At 45.1% G+C, this 27,010-nt stretch overlaps 1 protein-coding gene across 2 annotated transcripts in view; it reads right to left on the reverse strand.

The window, feature by feature from the left end:
• The window catches only part of LOC125438352 (rap1 GTPase-GDP dissociation stimulator 1-like), a 92,896-nt gene that overhangs the window by 57,062 nt on the left and 8,824 nt on the right, over nt 1-27,010 (reverse strand). For both annotated transcript variants that reach the window (XM_048506764.1, XM_048506765.1), the window contains exons 2-4: nt 11,816-11,926; nt 4,048-4,170; nt 1,767-1,892 (exon numbers count right to left, since the gene is read on the reverse strand). In XM_048506764.1, coding sequence (XP_048362721.1) covers nt 1,767-1,892; nt 4,048-4,170; nt 11,816-11,926 — 360 coding nt within the window. The remainder of the gene's footprint in view (nt 1-1,766; nt 1,893-4,047; nt 4,171-11,815; nt 11,927-27,010) is intronic.

Raw genomic sequence — 27,010 nt, forward strand, 5'->3', positions numbered from 1 at the left:
ATATAGCAATTGCGACTAACAATGTAACTCCCTGAACTGGGTGAATCCCTTTCAGGTACTGCAGTTCACTGATTCTCAGCCTTTCGTACCTTTTATCTCACCAGTCTCTATCACAGAACCTGTGAGTTTCACCATTGCTGTGTTCAGATTTGTGAGTTGGGGCATTTTCTATAATGTGAGGATGATTTAGAAATGACCTGGTGCAAACAATTTTTTTGGGGGGGGTCGTGGTGGGGTGGCTGCCCATGTGGGGGGGGCATCCAACTCAGGTTTTGCCCAGGGCTCAGGTTTGCCGAGGTACGCCTCTGCTCCCTTTGCTGAGGGAGGGGGGGGGCTGGTGAGGGAACCTGTTACTAAAATTTTTGGATCCCACCACTGGGTTAGAGTAACTCTCCATGGAATTGTATGGTACTAAGGGTAAGAACCAGGGGTGGAGTGAGGGGGAATTCTGCCTGGGGCACACAAGCACCCTGCGCCCCTGCCACACCTCTACATGTCCCCTCCATGCCCTGGCCACACACCTGCCCAGGCGTGCACCCAGGGCATCGCGCCCCCCCCCACTCCGTTGTCACTCCACCACTGGAATGAACTGCTGTAGTAGCCCTTATATCTCGGACTAGTTCTTTGTTATCAGACCTCAGAAGCAAAGCTTTTTCCTTAGGCAAGGGGGAGGGGTGATATTCTCATGGGAGTTTCGGACACCTTTCACACAAAAGGGTGGCAAAAATGGTAACCCAGACGATCTGAAGAAAGTTGCCAGCTGGCCTTTGGACCCTGTTTCCTTCCCTACTGGAGCAAGCAAAACTCTTTTTAAAAAAATTGGCATAGTTTATGCCAATGCACCCCTGTGGGATCGTTCGCATGGACAGTCCCACTTGGGTGCACCGCCTGTGGCTGCACCGCTCCCAAACATTGCTTACTTCCTGTCTCCTTCTGTCATGTTGTGGAGGCCAAGGGACACACACCCCCGGCCGACCCTGGAGTTGGAGGCCAGGAGGCGTGTCTCCTGGCCCCCACAACACGATGGAAGGAGACTGGAGGTAAGCAACGTTTGGGAGGGCCGGGGGGAGAAACGCCGGCTTCCACCCGGTGCCGTTCGCATGGCACCGAATGGAAGCCGGCGCTTGCTAAAAACCTTGCTCCCCGAGTGATTTTTGAAAACACTGTTTTGGCAGGAACAGAGCGCCACTGCATCGATGTAGCAGCGGCGCCTGTGTGAAGGGTCCCCACCAAAACAGTGTTTTATGGGCCCGAAATCATGGATTTTGGCCCATGCGGAAAGGGCCAAAGAAAACCCAAACAAAACATCTGACTTACAGTGATCCCACAGAGTTTTCGAGAAAAGAGATGTTCAGAGGTGGTTTGCTATTGCCTGCCGCTGCTTCTCGCTCGAATCCTGCAAACTGATGGTTGTGGCTTCCCTTATAGAGTTAATCCATTTTATAAGGGGTCTCCCCCTTTCCTATTGTCTTCAACTACCTTCAGTGATTAAATACACCTTAAATGCCAATAAAGGATTGTGAAGAAGAAAATTAAATCATGGTTGGCTGGCACCAGCGAGGCACCAAAAACAGGGGAAGAAAAGTAAAATGGCTGCCTGAAAACAGAAGCTCCTACGGATCCAATTGCTGAACCCAAAGAACATTTCTACTAGTCAAAAAGTTTTGTGACGCTTCAATACTGTAATGCCACAGCATCGGCTGTTCCCACTCCTGCTTGCTTTCCCTCACGTTTCACGTGTTCAACAGTTCATGGTGCCTACTTACTGTTATCGTAGCAAATGCGGCCAATGGCCCTGCCAACATGAAGCAGCATTTCTTGGTCGGTGCTGTCTAGGAGGGGTACCAAGATGGGAACCAACCCAGCATCCACACAGGGAATCTTCATTTCCTCTTCACAGACAAAAGAGAGAGGCTATATTCATTCTGTCATTCTGATATCTCTGGCCCTTTCCCCACTTACCTTTAGCCCCGTGCTACTCTCCTAAAGTAGCGCGGGGTCCAGCTGCACTCCCCACTTCAGGGGTGGCGAGAACGCAGCCGCCTCGACGCTGCCTCTCTCGCGTCCCCTCAGTGCGCGTAATTCCTGGCACCTTTTCAAATGGTGCCTTTTGATGACCCCGCGCTGAGTGTGGGGTCGTGGGGAAGCTGGGGTGCATGCCAGGAATTGCGCGCGCTGTGAATTGCGCGCAGCAACCCTCTGACAAGGGTAAGTGGGGAAAGGGCCATAGTTCAGCATTTTAAAATTCAAAGATTGCAGCTTTTAGGGCTCATTTGAAAGTAAAACCACAAGAACAGGACAGGTGTTAAAAATCAGTATATTCAAATGGCAAACATAGACTATGATCACCATAACCCCCCCCCCCATTCCACCCCACTGTTTATTTCACCACATTTTAAGGGGGAAATGGAGCCCATACATTTGTCTCTTATGAAGTTTGTGAACGCATGTTATGGCTTCTCCCCTGACCCATTTTGAAATGCATTTGAGAAACCTTAGTTGATTCTCCACATATTTCTTGCAACAGGGAAACCTCGGAGTTTAACCTGAACTTTAATGTTTTACTGGATTTGAATATATTGTCATTCTAAGGTTCATGCTGTGTCATGTATAGTCATATACAGAGGTGTGTGATAAATAATTTCAAATGAATACATTATTTTGGGCCCCATTTAAAATTGTGCGCCCTTTTATTTACTCTCTCTTCTCTCTGCTTAGGCACAACCCCAGCAACCAGGCCTGACCAGTACAGAATTATTTACTGCCTCCAACTTTAATTTAACTCCATGAGGAAATGAGCTCTTGTAAGGTGCTTAGGTGTGATCTAGGTCCCTTCCGCACACGCAAAATAATGCGTTTTCAAACCACTTTCACAACTGCTTGCAAGTGGATTTTGCAATTCCGCACAGCTTCAAAGAGCACTGAAGCAGTTTGAAAGTGCATTATTCTGCATGTGCGGAAGGAGCCCTAGAAGCTTAGCTTTTGCAGAACTGTTTCTTAATTATCCTGATTGTAAAATAAAATTGTTCAGGATGCTTCTAGGGAAAAAACAAAACATTTTTGTAATGCTTCACGCCAAGGTGTTTTCCCCACGGCCAAAATATCCCAGGGAAAACTGGGGTCATACATACAGGGATGTTTCTATCTCTCGGCAGCCAGTCACCGCATTCAGGCCGGGAGGAAGAACTCCAGGTGATTACACACAGCCCCCGGTTTAGTTTCATTTTCCTTGCTGACGTTGCCGCGCATGCGTGAACTGTCCCATTTTTCCACCATTCTGATTGGCTGCAGCCGGCGAGGCAGGAAAAATAAACCATTCCGCCTCTCGCAGTGTTTGCATGCGAGCGGGATTGGCACGTTTTCTTTAAAAGAACCCGCAATTTCACCGTTTTTTGAAAGGCACAGGATAAGGGAAATCTCGTGGGGTGAGCCCGAGTTAGACCTGGAAGCCATGCGGAAATCATGGCTGAACCACAATGGCTCACTTCCTTATCCCAGGATATATTGGCCATGGGGAAAATGCCCAAGGCAATCTAAATCCCAAAGCCTGCTGCAAATAACTAGATTTTATTTTTTTAAAAGGGAATAGCTGGATCCCTTTTCAATAGCAGGCCTTCATCTCCGAGGAGGAGCAAGAAAGTTCATAAGTTTCACATCTACACGATTAATGAACAGATTAGTATGTTATAGTGGCGTAGGAGGCGTAGGAGGTTAAGAGCTCCTGTATCTAATCTGGAGGAACCGGGTTTGATTCCCAGCTCTGCCGCCTGAGCTGTGGAGGCTTATCTGGGAAATTCAGATTAGCCTGTACACTCCCACACACGCCAGCTGGGTGACCTTGGGCTAGTCACAGCTTCTTGGAGCTCTCTCAGCCCCACCTACCTCACAAGGTGTTTGTTGTGAGGGGGGAAGGGCAAGGAGATTGTAAGCCCCTTTGAGTCTCCTGCAGGAGAGAAAGGGGGGATATAAATCCAAACTCTTCTTCTTCTTCTTCTTCTTCTTAAATAATCAGTGTTCTTTTTTTAAAAAAAATGACAGGCGACGTACCATTTTTGGCTATCTCTGCAAGCACCTGGGCTGCCTTCACGGCACACAGAGGAGTGCTATGCAAGAGCCTGCCGAAAGCTGGCAAAATCTCCCCGTCTGAGAGAAGGATGGAGGTTCTGTGTTCTGCAATGAGAAATAACATAGGTTATTTATGTATTTACTTGCTTATTGATTGACTTCATTTATACCCCGTCTTCAGGGGCTTAATGCCCATTGGGCAAGGTGGGCAGCTGCCCAGGGCACCACCTTATGGGGGGCATCAAAATGCAGGGGTCGTTTTTGGGTATTTTTAGTGGTTTTCAATTTTTGGCCTGCAGGGGCACATTGTTTAGGCTAGTGGCACCATAATTTTAGCGTATCATCAGGAGACTGTCCTTATGCTACTCCCCAAGTTTGGTGAGGTTTGGTTCAGGGAGTCCAAAGTTATGGACTCCCAAAGGGAGTGCCCCATCCTCCGTTGTTTCCAATGGGAGCTAATAGGAGATGGGGGCTACAGTTTTGAGGGTCCATAACTTTGGCCCCCCTGAACCAAACTGCACCAAACCTGGGGGTATCATTAGGGCAGTCTCCTGATGAGACCATGAAAGTTTTGAGACTGTGCATTCAGAAATGTGCCCCCCCCCCAGCGTCTTCCCAAGGGGGATCGAAAGCAGATTACGTCATTTTCCTCTTCTCCCTTGAATCCTGACAACGACAACCCTGTGAGGTAGGCTAGGCTGAGATAGTATAACTTACTCAAGGTCCCCCTGGACAGCTTCTATAGCAGAACAGGGATTCAAATATGGATCTCCCAGATCCTAGTTTGAGCCTCTAACCTCTGCACCACACTGGCTTTCTAAAGGGCAGGGAAACTACTTTGAGAATGCAGGACTAGTTTCACTGTTAGGGGATGGATGGGTTTGCATGAGGATTTGAAGGCTAAATAGTGGTTTAGCTGTATGCTGACACCAAGAGAGATTATCCAAACCTTGAAAAGTAGACTTCTAGAACAGGAATATCATATCTTGTTGGGGCAAGCAAATAAATCATGCTCACCCCTCTCTGTTGGAATAATACCGGAACGGGGGCACATAGCCAAATATCTTGAATTATTAACTGAACCCCAACAGAGATGGATTATCACAAGGGCCAGATCCAATACCTTCCCATCGACCATTACAACGGGTCGTTACTTATCCATCCCTCTCCAGGATCGGGTTTGTCCACACTGTAAAAAATCAAGTGGAGACTCTTGCTCACATTATTCTTGACTGTCCGAGATATGTGGGCATTAGGAATTTCTCTCCCAGGCTGGCCCTAGACAAATCTGACAGTGACTCTGACTGTTCTGTTGTGGAGCTTCTGTTAAACAACACAGATGTCGTGCTCTTGGAAAAAGTAGCAGAATTTCTTTTACAAGTGACAGAACTTTCTAAGTAATGTTTTTAGTGGTTTAGCAAGAACAGATACCTGGTCCTAGGTAGATAGGGATTTCTGACAAGCATGTCTATAGTCCATTCTGAACAAAAGAAGATGTCTGTATGACATCTTAAAAGGAGGTGGCTTCTGGGCAGGGGCAAATGTCCCCGGGGGGCACCCATTTAGTCATGTGGGGGCCGGAAAATCACCCCACACCCCTCCTTCTTCCCCCCAGGTCCCCTGTAGCTGGTGCTCTGCTGGGAAGGAAGGACCCACCCTTCTGCAGACAGCACGCCGGGCCAGCCGCCCCAAGAATGCTGCTGGGCCAACTCTACTGCTGCCCTGTCTGCACGCCTTCTGGGTGGTAGCCCCGCTGGGCAGCAGAGCAAGTCGGGAAGGTGGGTCCCACAGACGCCTGGCCTTTGCCGGCCTCCAGCCCCTCTCCTCACCCCAGGGGCTGCCCCGGGGGGGGTTTTTACTCAGTTCTTTCCCCGGGCTCCATTTTCTGTTGATACGCCACTGCTTCTGGGTGCTTTCTAGACAGCAAAGGTGTCAAAGGGGAAAAGAGGCTGTTTCCTGCCTCACAGTTTGGCTCTCTGGTCAGTTCCCTCCTCTGCTTACATCCAGCATATTTTTTGTCCTGGTGAAGGGATTCTCCCTGCCACCATTTTCTGAAGACTGTCCCAGGACATTTGCTACACAGGCTCTGATGCCTTTTCAGCCCCCAAAGTACATAGTTGTACTCAGCTGGTCCGGCCAATTCTGGCAACACGTAGTTTTCCTATTTAAAAAAATTGAGGAGTTATCTTTGTAATGATGCAGACACATATACGAGAATCTTAACTGTTTGGAAGATGGGTCTGCCACCCATTGAAAAACATTGGGTTGACCTGCCCTCCGCGGACCAACTTTGGTTTTCTGTGCAGTTTGATGGGCTCAAGTTGAGGCTGAAATTGACCAGACAGCAAAATGTTCGGGCACGAAACATAAGACGCCTCCTGAGCATGAGGCGTCTGGCAGGTGGCTTAGGGGAAAGAGGCACACTTTGAAATAATTTTTTTAAAAAGACTTCTTGAGCATTTGCCTTGGGAGTGCCTTCCCAGGATGCCTTTTTTTTTTGCCTCCTCAGAAAGTCTTATCTCAATGTATTGTCGAAGGCTTTCACGGCCGGAATCACTGAGGTGCTGTGTAGTTTCTGGGCTGTATGGCCGTGTTCTAGCAGCATTCTCTCCTGATGTTTTGCCTTAGTTTCAGGCATTTCTAGAGTTTCAGGCGTTTCTAGAGTTTCAGAACTCTAGAATCCAGACAGTGACAAATCAGCCCCACACAAACACAGAACAAGTATAGACAATATCAATCAAAGGAAACAAAGACCAGGATACTTCTATTCAGATGCATTCACCTATTGACCCTGCTATCTTCATTGTTACTCCCAGGCTACAGACTTCTTTGTGACTCACATACCAGGCTACTCTATTCAGAGGGCCTCACCTTTTGACCTCACAGTATATATACTCCACTTGCTTTCCATTCCTACTATCAGATCCTCTGAAGATGCCAGCCAAAGATGCAGGCGAAACGTCACGAGAGAATGCTGCTAGAACACGGCCAAACAGCCCGGAAACCACGCAGCACCCCAGTCTTATCTGAGCTGTGCAGAATGGCCCTGACTTGTGTGGTCCAGGCTAGCCTGACCTCGTCCAATCTCAGAGGCTAACCAGAGTTGGCCCTAGTTAGTGGATGGGAGGCCACCAGGGAAATCCAGCCTAGGGCATCCCAGACAAGTGTTTGGCCAGCCGCTGCTTAAAGACGTCCACTAAGGAGGAGCTCAACACTTCGCTAGGCAACTGATTCCACTGTTGCGTAATTCTTACTGTAACATTCCCCCTCTAATATCCTTTCTGCCTGTAATTTAAACCCATTGTTGCAAATCCTATCCTCTGCTGTCAACAGGAACAGCTCCCTAATCACCTTGAAGTGACAATCTTTCAAATCCTTAAAGAGAGCAGTCATGTCCCGCCCTCAATTTCCTCTTCTCCAGACTAAACATTCCTAAGTCCCTCAGCCTTTCCTGGCAGGGCCTGGTCTCCAGGCCGCTAATCATTCTTGTTGCTCTGGGTCAGTCTGGTCTACCTCAGAAGATTATTGTGGGGATAAAATAGGGGGAGAGAACACCACCCTAAGGGGCTTTCCCCACTGACAGAGTTGTACTGGTTTCTACCTAGGTTCGCCTCAGTGAATCCCCACTGCCACCGAGCTCAACATTGTTTTGTCTCAGGTCCCCCCCCTCAGAACTGCGACATCCTTGTCACAGTTATGAACTACACTTTTCTGCCGGAACAAGGTTGATACCGCTTCGAAGCTTCAAAGTGGGGAAGCATCGAAACGACACCTCATCTGTTCAACCAATCACGAGCCGCTTTTGTGGCATGCGCAGAACGGGAGAGTCGTGGTGGGCAGAAAGCGCATGTAACTGTAAACTGTAAACTGTAAAAACTGTAAAAAAAAAAGAATGCTCCCATTTCCCGCCGTAACACAAGTGCCAATCACGATCGAGGAGCGAAACAGGCACCAAGATGATCCCGCCCACTTAGCTCGGTTCCAGGGGGCCAACTCAGTTGCTGTGGGGACAGCCTGGAATCGCCCTCCACTGAAGGGAACCGAGTCGACCTTAGCTCCCTTCTGTAGTGGGGAAAGCCCCTAAGAGTGGTTCGTGGAGAAAGGGTAAGGTACAAATGTGAAGCATCAATTTGATTGCTAAGGAATCTTTGTGTGGGTTTTGGGATTCATACTTGGTTCACCCAGGGTCTGACCAGGCCCGACCGTGGTTCCATTTGAATTGAATCCCTCAGATACTGCATTTGTGGCTGCATGTTACTCCCTGCCCCCAAGATTCCTTCATAGTTAGAATCATAGAGCATAATAGAGCATCTTTATGAAAAAGGCCATGAAATGAACAAAAAAGGTCCTTCAGCTCTCTGAAAGACTATTCACAGCATCACTTCACAGGCTTCACATATGTGACTTGAAACCGAATGAATGAATACCCAGCCTATTATATTACAGCGCTCACAAATCCCATACACAGGAGAGCCTATATGCTGGCTAGATTTAACATCATGCCATCTCCGTTACATAGAGGAAGACTTAAAGGTCTTCCAAGCGATAAGAGGTTCTGTCCCTGTAGCATAGGACAGCTGGATTCCATCCCACACATTCTCCTGAACTGCGTATTATACCAAGAACTCCGATCCAGCCTGCTCTCCCAAGCTATAGACCCTATGATTGATTATACTGAATCAGATAAAGTAGTTATGCTTTTAAATTGTCAGGATTTTCATTGTTGCCTTATAGTGGCAAAGTTTTTGTCAGAAGTTTGTAAACTGAACGTATGACAAATGCGAAGTTTTTTACTATTCACTTTTAACTGGAACTGTATTTTTTAACTGGACCTATATTTTAACTGGAATTATATTTTAACTGGAAATATCGTGTGTATGCCAATAAAGGCTTATTGAATTTAATTGAAACCGAATGAAATGTTCCAATTCAATGCTCCCCTATGAGTGAAAACTAGATTTGGGTGTGCAGTTCCCACTATCAATTCTAGCATGAGTCAAACTCCTTCCTTGATGTCACAATGGTGTGAATTTTTCTGCCACGCTTGCATGTGGTGTAACGCTGTCTGGATACAGGGAAGTTGGTCAACATGGCAACAGTAGTGTGTGCTACTCTAGGATGCCCTTGTGTTGCGTGCCATCATTGGCACGCCTGATATACAATCTAATCAGTACTGTTCCCTCCCGGCCTTGGGATCGGGCGCCATATATTATTGCTGCTGCTGTGTTTTATGGTTATAGATTTGTAAATTGTTTTCAATTACCTTAGTTTTTATGTGTAAAATGTTGTTTTTTAGCCTGCTGTGTTTAATGTTATTATGTATTGTCGTTGCAGGTCTGCTGTACGCCGCCCAGAGCCCTTCGGGGATGGGCGGTTTAAAATCTAATATATAAATAAATAAAATAAATCTTTATGAATTGTAACACCTAATTAGGTCTTTATGCAGTCGAGAGCAGAGTTCCCCAATGGGGTGCCTTCCAGTACTTTCCTTGGTACTTGCCGAGCTTCTCAGAAAGTAGATTGGGGCCACTGTAAGACAGGGCTTGTAATTGGCCACCCTCTTTCAAATAAAAGGGTTTTCTTTTCTTTTTTTAAAAATTAGATTTATTACCCTTCCCTTTCCCAGCCAGAGCCAGGCTCAGGTTGGCTTACGCACACAATTTAAAATACGACGATTCATCATAATATTGGTTCACAATAACAATATTACATAATCCATTAAAATATTAAAAAACAAATATAAGTTATCCAGTGGTGTCTAATCGGGTATCCATTATGGATCCCAACACAGCCTAAATAGTATTAATCGCTGTCATAAATCAAGTTGCTGTTCAGTTGAGGAAGGGAGGAGGGATAAGGGTCAGGGGGCCAGCAAGGTGGCTCATGGTTGTCTCAGCCAAAGTCCTGGTGAAACATTTCCAATTTTCAGACCCTAGCATCAGACGGCAAGGAGTTCCATCAGGCCAGAACCTGGACCAAAAAGGAAAACTGAGAAGAAGAAGAAGAAGAAGAAGAAGAAGAAGAAGAAGAAGAAGAAGAGTAGAAGTAGCAGTAGTAGCAGTAGTAGTAGAATTTATATACCCCCCTTTCTCTCCTGTAATTTATTTTATTATATTTATTTTTCAAACTTATATACCGCCCAACCCCCGAAGGGCTCTGGGCGGCGAACAACATAAAATTCAAATACAAATAAACATAAAATCAAATATCAATGGATTACTAATAACATATTTAAAATGCAGCAAGTTAATACATAAAAACAATGCCCACAAAATCCCTCTTAGACCCGCCCGAGGGGGGAGAGAAAAAGGGTGGGTCCTGCAGATGGAATGGACCCTACCTATAAAATGAAAAAAGGGGGGGGGAGGGGGGCACTTTCAGCGGCTGGACACCCCAAAAACCCGGCGGAACAACTCCGTCTTACAAGCCCTGCGGAACTCACCAAGGACAGTTGGAGCTTGAAAACTCCTTTCCCTTCCTGTCCTCCCAACAGACATTTTATGAGGTAGGTGGGGCTGAGAGTGTTCTGATATAACTGTGATGAGGCCCAAGGTCATCCAGCAGGCTCCATGTGGAGGGGCGAGGAATTGAACCCAGTTCAACAGGTTAGTCCACTGCTCTTAACCACTACACCATGCTGGGCTGTCCTCAGTGTGTGTTTCCACCACGCCTTTAGGCGTTCCTTCTTCCCAGCAGCGGTGGGAAGGGGACGTTTTCTGTTTGGCTCTGCATGCTGCAGATGCCATTTCTGGTGTGGCTCTACCTTTTCTGGAACCTCTTTTTGGGATGGTGCTCACCCCCCCCCCTTCAAAATTTCAAATGCTCCCAAATGCTCAAAAAGGTTAGCGACTCCTGGTCTAGAGCCTGAATAATGTCTTTTGGGAAACAAATCATTCTTTATGCCAGTGGTTCTCAACCTGCTTGTGAAGGAAAGCTGCTGCAAAGCTCATTTTGGGTTTCGATTGTTAAGTTTCGATTTTAAGTTTTACGTTTAGATGCCGAAGGGGATGGATTTAATAATAATAATAATAATAACCTTTATTAGGCATTGAGAGAATAAAAGAAAGAAAGAAAACAAGCGTTGGCAGGAAGGGGTGGATTTAAAAGGAGAATCTGGGGAAATTTAGGGGGGTGCCTGCTGTCAGGGGTGCAATTATTAAGATAACAGCACCAAAATTTCAGAGTATCTTCATGAGACCCTACTGATGATACCACCCAGGTTTGGTGAAGTTTGGCTCAGGGGGTCCAAAGTTATGGACCCTCAAAGGTGTAGCCCCCATCTCCTATTAGCTCCCATTGGAAACAATGGGGGATGGGGCACTCCCTTTGGGAGTCCATAACTTTGGACTCCCTAAACCAAACCTCACCAAACCTGGGTGATATCATCAGAAGAGTCTCCCAAAGAATCCCTGAAATGTTGGTGCTGCTAGCCTAAAAACTGCACCCCCTGCAGGCCAAAAACAGAAAAAACACTGAAATTACAAAAAATCCCACAAACAAACCTACACCCCCCCCCCCCCAAGGTTGCGCCCTGGGCAATTGCCCACTTTGCCCAATGGGAGGAACGCCTCTGAACTGAGACTGTTTTTGATGTTTTAATCTCGTTCGTAAGCCGCCCTGAGCCTGGCTAAGGCTGGGAAAGGCATATAAATATAATAATATATATAAGTAAATAAGTTTTGATGGATTTGGGAGGATTGGTAAGAGTTCTGGCCCAGTCAGTTGAAAGAGGATGTCAGTAATACTTAACTGTCTTCAGCCAGAGCTTGAAGAACTCCATCAAGACTTCTGATAATCTCGTCTTCACCTTTGGTGTCCTCGCCACCCAGTCTGAGATGGTCCAGATGTAGATTGAGAGCCTCTGCCGGAAGACAAATATATATGCATGTGCACTCATGAAGCTGTCTCATACTGAGTCAGGAAATAGCGCAGCACACCGGCTGGCTGGTAGTGAAAACGTCAACAATTATAGTCACATGAATAATCTACTATAGTCTCAAAACTCAAATGTATCTTATTGACATAAGTTCTTAAGCTGTTGGTACAATTTTACATAGTAATGTACTGAGATGCATCACAAATCCTAAATATAAAGAGGGATAGTTCATAAGAAGCTAGATTCCTTATTCATGTATCTGAAACAGCAGAAAGCAAAAAGCAAACCGCAAAAGTCCATAACAGAGTGCGGTGCCAGCAATATCTTGCCAAAGAGTTCAAGTGCTGCTCCGCTGTTGCGAAATTCAAGCGTCACTGTCTGGAAGCTGCTCCGCTGCAGTAATGCAAGCCTCGATTTGTGATATGAATAGTTATAGTTCAATTCAAACGCAATCGCGTATTTGCGTTTTCAATCATCCATCTTCTTCAGGAACATGCTAGTTTACTATAACTTAATTAAGCCAACCGGCTGTAATCTAAAAATAATAACATATCATATAACATTATTCTTAATATCATAATGACACTTTTCATAATTACATATTACATGGCATCAACAATATATATATATATATATATATATATATATATATATATATATATATATATATATATATAAAGCAATACACACACACACACACACACACACACACACACACACACACATATGTTTTGCTCTATGAACTTACATTAGACAAGATGTCTTAGACCAGAGGTACATGTGGGGCTCAGTTGACCCTAGGCACCCCCCATTGGATCTCATGGGGGGTGCCTGCCGGGCCATGGCAGGCTCCTGGCCCAGCTGCTCCTAGCAACCGGCCGGGAACCTGCCACAAGTTGCCCTTGGCCTGGCCCTGCCATGCTGCTCCTTAGGTAAGTGTGGGGCAGGAAGGAGGAGCGGGGGTATGCAGGGGAGGGGGGCAGGTGTTTTCCTGGGTGCCATTTCCCCCCGTATGCCTCTGGGTCTCAGTTATAGGTCTTTTGACATCACCTACTGCCCGGTCCTTATAACAGAAGATGCTGGGGACTGAACTTGGGAACTTAAGTATGCCAAGCAGTATCGTCTACACATCTTTGGGCAAAACAGATGTTCTTCCTCTGAGCCATCAAAGCCAACACTGTGTCCTTACCATGTTGGCCCTTATTGAAAGGAAGATGCACCCAGTGGATGTATTTCCATGAATTGCCCACTGCTTACAAAAGTTAATTGCAAGTTCTTTCCCCTATATATTATTCAGATACAATGAGTTTGCATAAGTCAAATGAGTCTGCTCCTGAAATACAGATGTGCTTCAAATACTTTTTTTTTAAAAAAAATTATTGTATCATTTGAATTTTACAGTTTATAGTAATTTTCTTCTTCACACATTTTCAAACGATATTTTCCCCTCTTTTCTCCCTCCCCCCATTGCTTCTTCTTCATAGTTTTGTCACACAAACAGCAGTAAGTTCATTCTCTGTAGCCTCTTCTCCCATATTTCTTCGTCGAATTTCCCATCTTTCATCCAGTCCACGTGTATTATCCATATCTTCAAAATTTCATTCTGTTTATCTTGCCACGTCTTATTTTTGGTGAGTATATCGAAAATATCAAGTGTCGCTTGTTCCCAGCTATATTCTAACCATTTCTGAAGTGTCCATTTTTTCTTTTCTTTCCAGCCCAAGGCTATTGTTGCATGGGCTGCTTTGATCATTATTTGATACACATAACTATATTGTTTGTCCACCCTTCTGTCTTCCATTACACCCATGAACATGAAGTCATTATTTAAATATGTGCTTCAAATACTTACCTCTTTGTGAATGCATTGAGCATGGCAGCTATGTGCATGATGGCCCCATTTACAGAAACTCTCCTTCACTCAAATTGTATCATAGTGTGGTATACCTGCTAGACATATTTATTTATGTATTTGGTGAAAGGGAGGTATGAGTATCAGCTCTTCCATCACTTCTATCCTCTAAGCATATGCAACACTGTTATAAAAACTAATCAGGTGAGAGACTGGCCAGTGCCCAGTTTTGGATTGCTAGTCACTTCCCTGGAATGCCTGAAGAAATTTGGGAGGTTTGGCATGGGGAAAAGGACAGTGGTGGGATCAAAAAATTTTAGTAACATGTTCCCATGGTGGTAAGATTCCAACAGTGGCATAGTGCCAATGGAGCTGGGCGGGGCATGATGGGGGCGTGGCCGGACATTCCGGGGCAGGGCATTAATAATTTCTCTGTTACTGTAAAAAACTCTTACTGTAAAAAAAAGTTCCTAATTTCCAGCTGGTATCTTTCTGTCCATAATTGAAACTCATTATAGCAAGTCCTATCGTCTACTGCCAACAGAAACAACGACTTCTCCTCTAATTGCCTGTCAAATACTTAATACTTTCAAATACTTCATTTTGTTTCTAGAAATCAAAAGAAGGATCCTTTCCTTAAATAAGGAACTTTACTATATTACTAAAACATGTTTTTAAAACAGCCCAACAGGGAGAATGATCCCGTTTTCTGCCTTCGCTAACCAGCCACAAAGGAAACAACAGGACTTTATGATTTTTGGACCTAGTGGAATTTCTAACGGAAAAGCAGACCCAATTAGTAACCCCCTCTCTCCACACACAAATAATTAGTAACCCACTCTCGGGAACTGGTGAGAACCTGCTGGATCCCACCTCTGGAAAAGAATGTTGATGATATGTTATAGTCACATCTGGAGTGAACATGCAAGTGATACCACTGATACTCTGGGATTTGGCCCAATTTTTATGATTAAAAACCATAGAGTTTGGGAAGATTCTTAGACCATAGACAATATCATTTCCAGGTGCCAGCTGGAAGTGATATCTGTGTGCCACTGATGTGCCACTCTCCCCTCAATTTCCTCCTGTTGCTCAGTTGAACATCAGTGAGATAGGGGATTGTCAATGGAAATTTACAACCAATCGTGAGCAATTGGCAACACTGGCCCACATAGGCAATTGCCCAGAAACCCTATTTATGGGGAGGGACATGGATAGATCATTTGATTAATATACAGAAGGTTCAGTCTTCAGATAAAAGATCAAATCTAGCTGGTCCTGAGAGGGATCCTGTAAGAGCCACTGCTGGTAAGAGGTTGTCCTGAGTCACACAGACTAATGGTCAGACTCAATATTGACTGGCTTCTTTCATGATGATAAATGCCTGAACCAGGATATAATTTTGGATCTCATCAACTTTTCACTCAACCTTGCCTAATTCCATTCCATATTTTCTCCCCTGTTACCCCTGGCTTTTGTCCAGGTAGGTCCCAGAGTCCCCTGCATAGTATTTTTGGTGGCCAAAGGAGATTCCCTGTTCTCTTTCTCACCAGTGAAAATGCTGGTTGGATCCAATTCCTAGTGCAGTGATGGCGAACCTATGGCACAGGTGCCAGAGGCGGCATTCGGAGCCCTCTCTGTGGGCACGCACACACAGAGTTCATCATGTGGGGGGTGGAAAATCACCCGCCCACACACACACATCTAGCTTGGCCTGGGCCACTGAGCACAATGTGCGTGCACCGCGGTGAGCAGGGAGGACTCGGATGGTGGGCCTGGTGCCTGTGCTCCAGGTGGCTGCTGCCCGAGGGGGGGGGCACAGAAGAGGCAGAAATGCTAGAGAGGCACAGAGCGGTGCACGTGGGACTTGCTGGAGGCTAGAGCAGGCTGGCCCCTGCTCGAGCGGGTGGGGTTGAGGAAGAGAGAGCCAACTGTTTTTTTTTTCTAAACTAAAACCTTAGCATTCAGGTTAAATTGCCGGGTGGGCACTTTGCGATAAATAAGTGGGTTTTGGGTTGCAATTTGGGCACTCGGTCTCAAAAAGGTTCGCCATCACTGTCCTAGTGTGTACAAGAACTAAGATTGCCCTTGTGACGTTCTGTCTCTTTAAAAACCCAACCCTGAAGACCTCCATTCATGTACATTGCATTCCATGAGAATAAGAAGAAAACAGCTTCGCTTGCCTGCTGGTAACCTGCGGAAATGCTGGGCCACCACAAAGAGTTAACAACCAGGAGAATTTTGCACATAGATGAGCAAGGAACGGGGAGGAAAAACCTTATGTAAGTATGGTTATATTTTCCCTTTCAAGTCTTGTCTGCAGTGAACTTTCAGTGTTGCTGAAAACAAACCACTAAGTCAGAGGAAGTTGGATGTTAGTTGTTGCTCTACTGCAGGAGTCTTCAAACTATGGCCCCCCAGATGTTAATGAACTACAATTCCCATCAGCCCTGCCACTTGGCCATGCTGGCAGGGGCTGATGGGAATTGTAGTCCATGAACATCTGGAGGGCCATAGTTTGAAGACCCCTGCTCTACTATGTAGTAGCCTTCACTCTCAAGGAATGAGATGATGAGGATGTGAAAGGAGGGAAATGTATAGCTTTAAGAGAGCATGGGAGGGATAGACTACTGCCTAAAGATTGGCACAAGTTTTTCCTTGGAGACTGTTCAGAAGGTTCAGCTAGTATATAAAGCCAGCGGTCTGCTTTCTTGTGAGAGGACAATGGCTCCTGTTCAAATGTTCTGCAAGTAGTTCTAAACGCATTTGGTGGAAAAGATGTCAACAAACAAATGCACATAAAAGTGCCAGTGGCCCCAGGTTATGGAGAAGAAGCAGAAGATCGTTTGAGAGGCCATGTTCCCACGCTTCCACCCTCCCTTTGTTTTGATGGCCATTTATGCACTTATGGTCTGCTTCGCATTGAGCGTACATCCCCTTCAGGTTGGATTCTTTGTAATGCACGTTTTCCCCTCTCCCAAACTCACTGTACCTCAAAGCAAGTATCTCTGCAGTTTCTGAAACTTATGAAAGAATGACTTTTCCTCTTGCTTCACAGAGAAAGCGAGGGGAGACAGCATGCATTTGGTTTGCACTGGGTTTTCTTGCTCCTCTTTACCTTCCCCCTGCCCACCCAACAGCAATTCTTCTCACTCTTTAGCGAGCAACTCCGAGTGATAAAAAAAGCTTCTAGTTTTTTAATTTAAAAAAATTGACACTGCCCATTCTTTAGCAGCCTGTGGTCCAGGGAATTACTTTGCCTCTTTCATTTATTTTTGGAATAATAATAGTGATATAAGTGCAGCTTGAAAGGCTAAGCCAGCAATCTTGAAATCTGTAATGAGATCTGTGCCTTTAAGGATTAGTTGATGGGTGGAGTTAAGGGAACCAGGTTTGGGAGAGTTCTCTGCAGAAAAGCTCCATGGCAGCAGTGAGTGCCTCCTCGTGTGTAGAAATGCAAGGAGAGAAATGTGAGGAGAACCCGCTACAAGCCTACTGTGCAGAGAAGAGCCCCGAGGTAAGTCTTCCATTCATAATGGGCCATAGGATGATCACCACTAGTTTCAGAAGGCTGTGAAAAAGTTACAGGAAAATTCATTGATGTCTGTCAACTCCAACAGATGAATGGAACTTGTATTTCTGTGGACCCCTCAGAGTAATTTTCCTCACTATTGTTGGGAAGATAATGCTGGAGTACACAAACTTTGGTTTGATCCAGCAAGGCAGCTCTTATATTTTTAGATTCCTTTCCCCCCAAAAGGGGGGAACACTCTGTTCACAATTGGCTGCTACAAAGCTTAAGGTCACCAACATAAAGAAGTGCATTTAACCATGTTCTAGTTGCCTAATGTTTGTAACTATATATTTAATCCTGTTAGAAATGTTTAGCTACATTTCTCATTTGGGGAACAGGTGAGGCAGTGAAGATCTCTTTATTCAAAGGGAGTTGTTCTACACCTGGCGAGATGGGGGATGTACAGGACTCAGGCTCCATCATTAGACATACAATGTAATATCATTTTTAAAAGTCCAGATGCTCTGTGATTTCCCGGGAGATTGGCTTAGTAGAATAACACCATATGCACAGTGACTTTCAGAGTCCTTGAAACTCTTCCATCTGGCTAACATCTATCTCGCTACTGTTTGACAACAGAGGGAGATACAGACGGGACTCAAGAAATAGTGCCATTTCCACGAAGATGAGAAAGATTTATCAATATGTAAACACTTCTAAAGATACATATTTTAAGCCACTATCCCCACTACCTCAGAGGTGATATTTATGACTATGAAATCAGGGCTGGGATTCCAAGAGCTGAAGAGGAAGGATTGTTGTTGCTCTCTGGAGATGTGGGACTTTCCTCTTTCCAGAAAAAGTGATGGGAAGAGGTGCCTTCAAAATTGCTGAAACAAATAACCATGTATTTCTTCACACGGCCACCCCTTTCCCCTCCACCAAATGTGTGGAAAGTCCTGAACACCTGACAAAAGGGGAACAATTCCTGCATTCACCCATTTCCCCATCTAAAATGAACTTCTCATGTCAACTGAGCTGAGTCTTGTTTGACTTGGAGACCCAAGTCTACATGGTGAGTGCTTCTGAAGATGATCAGTCATCAAAGGGCTTTTCCCCACTCTCTTGGATCCCCCCTATGCCACACGCTGCTCTCAGCGTGCAGCATCCCAGGCGCCGGGCACTGGTAAAATTCCCCATCGGGACTCAGCCGGCTTTCTTGGCGCCAGTCATCAAAAGGCACCCTTAAGAAGAGCGCCTGGGATGCCACGCACTGAGGGGGCATGACAGCGGCAGCGGCAGGATGGCTGCGCTGTCGCCGCCCCTCTCATGTTGAATGCCGGGGGACACTGCGCTACTCTCCTCAAGTAGCGTGGGGCTTAAGGTAAGTGGGGAAAGACCCACAGAAAAACAAATTTTTGTGACATCCCTGAGGAAAATGAAAGGTCTGTTTTGTTCAGAGGAACACTGAACATTGCATCGACCACATACAGCAACTGTCCTCTTGGGATGAGCATCTTGTGAACCCAAATCTGGTTTTGTGGTTCTCCAAAACTGGAAGTGGAAGGAGACATTTGAGGTGACGCATTAAACCTACTTGAGAGCATAATAGCCGAACCACGTTGTCTGCATAAAGTAAGATGGGCATTTTAGAAGTCCCTAGAGATAGTTCATGTGCATCCAGTTCTAAAAGAGCAGTAGGCAAATAATGTAGGTAAAGACTAAATAATGTTGGTGCAAGAACACACCCTTGTTTCACCCCTTTGTTGGTTGATATTGGAGGGGTAAGAAGGCCTAGTTGATTGCATTTAACTTGGCAAAACATATTTGTATATATAGATTTAACTAGAGAAATTAGTTTGCCATCAACACCCAGAGTCCGCAGCTTCCTCCAGAGAAGATCTCTGGGTATGGAATCGAAAGACCCTTTAAGGTCCAAAAAAAGCGGCATAAACCTTGCAGTACTTATGACAAGAATACTTGGAAATTAAGGCATTCGGGACCAAGCCGTGATCAAGCATAGATTTGCCAGAGTTGAATCCTATCTGCTTGGGACCAATGGTTTTGTTCTTAGAAATCCACAGAAAGTTTCTCTAATAAGTGCTTTGTATACAACTTTCCCGAAAGGTCTAACACAGTTCCCTTGCAGCAATTATAATGAGGCTAAAAAAGTATTTCGTAGCAACAATATCTTTACAGCAGCTCATGCCAACAGAGTCAGAGTAACCAATTGTTCACGTAAAACCCCCATCTCTGTTAGCCCTTTCATCACAGAAATCAATAGTATGCCAGAGATAGCTGCCATCTGAGCATACATAGAATGAATGAAGCTCTATTGAAGCTTGTTGTTAATTCAGGCTTGGATTTCAGGCAAAGGGGAGTTACTTTTCCAAGGAGTTCACCTGAATTTGATACAGCATGAAGGAAGGTGTCAGTTGCTGCTATGGTTAAAACTTAAAACTGTCTACTAGTGGCAGAATTCTTAGCCAAGCAATCATTCACACAGATGTAATTAAAACTTAAATGTGTGGCATGTACAGGGTACAGGCCAGGCAGAGGTTGTTCAAAATGACCATTCAAAATTTTGTCTCGATAGTAGGTACAAAACATTGTCGAAGTATGTAATGTTTTGCTTTTCTGTTATGTATTGAAGCAATATACTGAAGCTTTTCTGTACTGAAGGATGTTGCAAGGTGACAGACAGGTCAGTGTGTTTAGAGGCTTAGCAAGGGCAGCAGGCCAGGTATGGTGGCTCGGTTTCAATTTCTCACTGACTCTGTGCCTATGACCTAATACAGTAAAACTGTTAAGGCCTCAGTACAAGAAGAGCTGAGCATATATTGACTTTGTACAGGTGCCTGCAAACACAGTAATGGATGCAGAATTAATCTTCCTAAGAATTTCAGGTGTTTAAAAAGTAAATTTGTAGAGCAGTGGTGGCGAACCTATGGCACGGGTGCCAGAGGTGGCACTCAGAGCCCTCTCTGTGGGCACGCGCAAACAGAGTGCCCCCCTCCACACACATCTAGGCTGGCCTGGGCTGCTGGGCTCGATTGTTAGCATTAAACCTCAGACCAAGTTTTGGGGAAGCAGTGTAGGTAACCCTGTTAAGCGCTGTTAAACCCCATTGATTTTCATGCAAAGAACAAAAGCACAATCCTTTACCTGGGAGTAAGCTCGGTTGCTGGCAATGGGGCTTGCTTCTGAGTAAACCCTCCTAGAGTCGTGATTCACCCGTTGGAAGAGATGCACAGTTGCTTCAAAGCAAAGCCACCCACTACCACCAAGCTTACTCCTGAGTAGCGCACGCCTCAGAGCCAACCATTTTTTCTAAACTAAAACCTCAGAATTCAGGTTAAATTGCCGTGTTGGCACTTTGCAATAAATAAGTGGGTTTGGGTTGCAGTTTGGGCACTCGGTCTCAAAAAGGTTCGCCATCACTGTTCTAGGGGAATGCTTGCTGAAATCTCTAGAGAAACAACTAAATAAAAGTTATGTGAACATACGAAGCTGTGTTATACTGGATGAGTCTATTGGTCCCTCATATTCAGTGTGGTCTATTCTGTCTGGCTCTAAATAACAACAGGGCTCCACAGATTGAGAATTCCACTTATGATAAGTGGAGAAGAGCTAAATTTAAAGGAATTGTAAGACAAATTTATAATACATATGTTTTAGCAGCAAATAATTAGTGGGGAGATTAAGATATGATGGGAATGTGATAATATTGTATACATGGATATTATGACTGTACTTTTGGATTGCCCATCTAAGGAACTGAATCTTGAGGTTATTTTTATGTAACTGTATATTTTATTGTATGCACTTGTGCAACAGCAGAAGGTCCATCAGATCTGTATATAGGTATTTTATGGACGAAATGATGTAGAAACTTTTAAGGACTGGTCTTTGACCGCAATGATAAAATTCATTCATTCAACGACATAAACCATATACAGTTTGGCAATGATAACTGTGTAAATATCTAGCTTCTACTATTCAAAAGTACAATATATAAAAGAATCTGTGCATATAATCATTCCATTCTATATGGATGTAACAACTGAAATAGCAAATTGTTTGGTTTGATTGATTTGTAAAGGGCATTGTGCAGGATATCTGTTCAACCGTGCAAAATGGATTTGTGTGTTTACATTGCTTTACATTGGCTAAGGCATTCTGTGCAATTGTGAATGTAAAAGTTGTGATGCTTAATACCAATTTGAGAAGCTGTTCATTTGCTGATATATTAATTGAGTAAGGCAGTGCTTCCTGTCTGGATATATATGTACTGGTTAAAGCACAGATGTTTAGGCTGTGTTTGCTTTAAGGTTGTTATACCCATCTATAGTTTAATTAACTTTGCTTATCTATGAGGTTGTACATGACCACAAATAAACACAAACACTTCATTGTTAAGTTGTTTGTTGCACCCATATGGAACAGAGTGATTGTATGCACAGACTCTTTTATGTATTGTACTTTTGAATAATAGAAAGTAGATATTTATATTCTACTACGCAGTGGCATAGGAGGTTAAGAGCTCGTGTGTCTAATCTGGAAGAACCGGGCATGGTTCCTGGTCCTCAAGCGGGTTTGCCCCACAATATTTCCCTCCTCCCAGGGTACTAAAAAAATCACCAAATCACCAATTCTTTTCCAAACTCCCAGTTTGAGCCCGCTACCATGCAAACGCCCACGGGAACAGAACCAGTACATTTTTCCCACCTAGCCACCTGACCTCCCCACCTCGTCGCCTGCCCTCCTGATCTCCCTGCCTGACATTCATTCAAGCTGCCACTCAAAAACAACAGCCAATCAAAATGTGGGACATCAGGCATGCTCAGATACGCTTACAATGTAAATACAGAAGTCCTGGGCTCGTGCAAAAGAAATGTGAGTATTTCCTCCCCACTGGATTCCTTCACAGAAGGGGCAGCCATGCAAAGGGAGAAACCAGGATTAAACATACCCAGATGATAAGAAACTGGTTGTAACCTGGTATGATTGTGCCATGCAGAAACAGCTGTAGATCATCGTCTTTGCATGCGGAAGGTTCCAGGCTCAATTCACAGCTATTAAAAGGATTAGGTAGTAGATGATATTAGATACCTCTACTTGAAGTCTGGAGAGAGTGGACTATGTGGACCTTGATAGACCAATTGTCAGATTTATTATCCAGCCAATTCATGTAAAGAATTGCAGCCATTATCTTGCTTACTGTCTCATGAGTGGTCCTGAGAATCTGTGAGCTGAGGAATGGGAAGTAAATTGTTCAAATAAATAAGAACATAAGAACATAAGAACTAGCCTGCTGGATCAGACCAGAGTCCATCTAGTCCAGCACTCTGCTACTCGCAGGATGTGAGAGCAATGGCCTTCTGCTGCTGCTGCTCCCGAGCACCTGGACTGTTAAGGCATTTGCAATCTGAGATCAAGGAGGATCAAGATTGGTAGCCATAAATCGACTTCTCCTCCATCAATCTGTCCAAGCCCCCTTTAAAGCTATCCAGGTTAGTGGCCATCACCACCTCCTGTGGCAGCATATTCCAAACACCAATCACACGTTGCGTGAAGAAGTGTTTTCTTTTATTAGTCCCAATTCTTCCCCCCAGCATTTTCAATGAATGCCCCCTGGTTCTAGTATTGTGAGAAAGAGAGAAAAATTTCTCTCTGTCAACATTTTCTACCCCATGCATAATTGTATAGACTTCAATCATATCCCCCCTCAGACGTCTCCTCTCCAAACTAAAGAGTCCCAAACGCTGCAGCCTCTCCTCATAAGGAAGGTGCTCCAGTCCCTCAATCATCCTCATTGCCCTTCTCTGCACTTTTTCTATCTCTTCAATATCCTTTTTGAGATGTGGCAACCAGAACTGAACACAGTACTACAAGTGCGGTCGCACCACTGCTTTATATAAGGGCATGACAATCTTTGCAGTTTTATTATCAATTCCTTTCCTGATTAAGAATAGACTAACCCCTTTCTTTAAACTCATTCAGTAAAGACCTTGCCAGACACTGATTCTGAAGTACTCAAACACTGCTGAGATTCATTGGCTTACCTGCTTCTACCCCTAGGACCAAAAGCCAGATGGATAGAAACTGATCTTCCAATGTGGGGGGGGGGGGGGGGTTTACGTTTGAGATCCCGCCACTGCGGGCAGTCCAATCAGTCAGATGCCAAGGAGTGCAGGGACGAAGAAAATCTTTATTTTGAGCTGCAGCCAAAATAGGCAACTGACCAAAGTCAGCAGCAATGATATAACCAAAGCTCAGAGGTTATATCAGAGAACATATGCCAGTCATCAGTTGCTATACTTTAAGGCCGTGGTGGCGAACCTTTGGCACTCCAGATGTTATGGACTACAATTGGCCATGCTGGAAGGGGCTGATGGGAATTGTAGTCCATAACATCTGGAGTGCCAAAGGTTCGCCACCACTGCTTTAAGATGACCCTTTGCATGTGAAGACATGTGAAGCCCCTGTTAGGTCCCGGATCCTCAGGCAATTCCCAGACTCTGGATTCTTGATCAGTAGTGTTTATTGAAAGGCAACGAAGCACGCAGCTTGAGAAAGCCAGTTCTGCCAGACCTGGCTTGGCTAGGTCCCTTTATTTCCCCAAAGTCCCCCCTCCCGCTTTCCCACAGAATGTGTGAAAAGAGCTGTTTTGGAGCTTAGGCGCCCCAAGGTCAGCGATAGGGAAAGATACAGACACCTGGCTTGTTTACCCCCACAGAAACATCCTGTTTCCCTCAGGAGTAATCCACCAGGGTCAGCCTAGTTATCTATGGCCCTTTCCCCACTCACCTTTGTCCGAGGGTTGCTGCGCGCAATTCCTGGCGCGTGCAATTCCTGGCGCGCGCCCTGGTTTCCCCACGACCCCGCGCTCTGCGTGGGGTCATAAAAAGGTGCCATTTCAAAAGGCGCCAGGAATTATGCTGGCAGGGGATGCTGGGAACTGTAGTCCATAGCGTCTGAGGCTGGCTTCACAGCAGATTCTCGCCACCCCTGAAGTGAAGTGCAGCTGGACCAGCTATCTTGAGAGTAAGCGGGGCTTAAGCCGATTAAGTGGGGGAAAGGGCCTATGAATGCGTTAAGCCATAAAGATCAAGGGGAAAGGAAAGATCTATTACATATGTCAGGCTGGTTACAACATATACCTTGCACTAAAGCGAAAGTATACCAAATACCATCCCTGTCAATATAAATTGATTGCTTGCAAACCCACTGCAGAGTAGAAATGCCCTCAGTCATTAGACACAATTCCTGACAGCCCCCTTCAGACTATCACATACAGCCATGATCAGAAAATGGCGGAGAAGAAGGGCTTGGAGAAGGGGATTCTATTATGGGTAATGAGACCTGGGGCAACATTCCAACTTGGTGAAAACGAAAACTTTCCACCGCCAAGTCATAAAACAACAACCTAGACTGTGGCTAAATTCCTTATCTCTTGAAGTGAGGAGGAAGAGTCTAATTCATTGCTTATTGGAACTTCCAATGTTCCTGAAGCACCCTTGAAATCACAGAGTGTTGCAGTTCTCTAGTGAGTTACGACCTGCAATTGAGTGAATAATTCACACTTCAGAGGCTGTTCCAATTGGCAAGCAATGGGTGCAATTACCTTACTAGGCCCCATGGCCTAAAAGATAGGAGACAGAGTGCCAGCTCTTCAATAAACACCAAAGGAAATTGTCTCTCTAGTTGATAGATCAGCAAACTAATCGGGGGCAACGACGTTCTACAAACTTTTATCCATTAAAAGAGATTATATTCTAACTAAAGCTTTATATGAAAATAACTATAAAAATCCCTCCATATATTGGCAGCTACTACAAAAAATGACAGGTACTTCTCTCTAGACTCTGGGATTAACTCTATGGACATTTGGTGCCTTCAGATAAAAAAATTGTTTTGATTTTGTCTGAGTACTTGTAGAGACAGAGAAGATTAAGCCTTTTAGTATACGGTGTGCTAACAGTGTTTCTGAAAGATTTTGTCTGATAGTCACCACCACTGGTTAAATTTTGGGATTCTGAATTGCTTTGTTACCTGCCACAAATTAGTTTTGCCAGGGAAACAATGTATACATATTCAAAATGTGGTAACTATAGAAACAAACTCTTTGGCATGGAGCCAGCATGGTATAGTGGTTAGAGTGTCGGACTGGGAGCTGAGAAACCCAGGTCTGAGTCCCTGGTCTGCTATGGAACCTTGCTAGGTGACCTTGGGCCAATCATAAGTGGATACGGCGCAGCACATATATAACATCTTCAGGATGTTACAAATAGCATTTTGGGGAAGAGGTTTTCATGGGACTCTTCCCCAAAACAATTTAAGCCCGTTGTATTCCTCTAAATGGAGCAGCAGTGGCGTAGGAGGTTAAGAGCTCGTGTATCTAATCTGGAGGAACTGGGTTTGATTCCCAGCTCTGCCGCCTGAGCTGTGGAGGCTTCTCTGGGGAATTCAGATTAGCCTGTGCACTCCCACATATGCCAGCTGGGTGACCTTGGGCTAGTCACAGCTTCTCGGAGCTCTCTCAGCCCCACCTACCTCACAGGGTGTTTGTTGTGAGGGGGGAAGGGCCAGGAGATTGTAAGCCCCTTTGAGTCTCCTGCAGGAGAGAAAGGGGGGGATATAAATCCAAACTCTACTCTTCTTCTCTCTTCTAAACCTGGGTGTTCTAAAAATCACTAAACTAGCAATCTTTTTGCAAAATCCAGAGTTGAAGGCACTCCCATGCGAACGCAACCAGCAGGAGATGCTTTATTCTTCCTGCCTGCTGGTCATTTCCCCCCTCCCTTTCTGCCGTTCACCCTTTGACGTTCCTGTCTGCTGCTGTTGGCCATGTCAGGAAGATTCTGCCCATCCGCCTCTATAAGTCCCCCAAGCACATTTTGTCCCCATGGTATCGAGCATGACCGCCATTTCACTCCTAGATCTACAGTAACACATTCCTGATTGCCTGGCTATAGCAAGACAGTCCTTTTTTCTCTTCTTTTTTTAAAAAATTGTACGTAGGATATGCGAAGCCGTGCAGGTGCAGCCCATCAGATTGTGGGAGAACGGCACGGCTGCGAGGGTTCATTTCTGTCTGCCTTCGCAGCTAGGCATGCATTGACAACAAATAAATAAAAGAGAGAAGCAATTCTCTGCAAAGGTGCGAAAGCAACCCAAATTGTTTCCATGGGTTCGGATAGCTTCCTGGACATGTAAACGGCACACATGCAAACAGGAAAATGAAAATGCATTCGTTTATAATGATAGCGGAGCCAGTTTATTCCAAGTCTGGACCTGTTTTTAATAAAGATGGAACAATGTTTTATTTCTGTATTAGATCGGTAGGAACAAACTGTATTAGATAGAAAGGAGGGTTTGTAGTTATCTTTTGTATCCTCTGCATTTGCGTCTGCACGGAACCTCCTTGGATCAAGGCAGGAATCCACCCCTGCTCCACCTCGGCATGTCCCTTTCACTTGTAAAACTCTGAATGGACGCTGACAAAGGGGACCCTGGAAGAAGTGCCTCACCCTGCCTAATCTCCCCCAGCAGGCTGATAAGGGGGTCATCGTCATCAAGTTTCGCTTCCCGAATTCCCAGGCAACCTAATCTGGGACTCTTGGTGTTCTTCCCGGCCTGATTGGGAAGCATATAAGCCTTTTATTATTTACTATATCTCGGCTGTGTCGGGTCCCGCTTT

Source organism: Sphaerodactylus townsendi, linkage group LG08 (genome assembly GCF_021028975.2).
Source record: "Sphaerodactylus townsendi isolate TG3544 linkage group LG08, MPM_Stown_v2.3, whole genome shotgun sequence".
NCBI classification, from domain to species: Eukaryota; Metazoa; Chordata; class Lepidosauria; order Squamata; family Sphaerodactylidae; genus Sphaerodactylus; species Sphaerodactylus townsendi.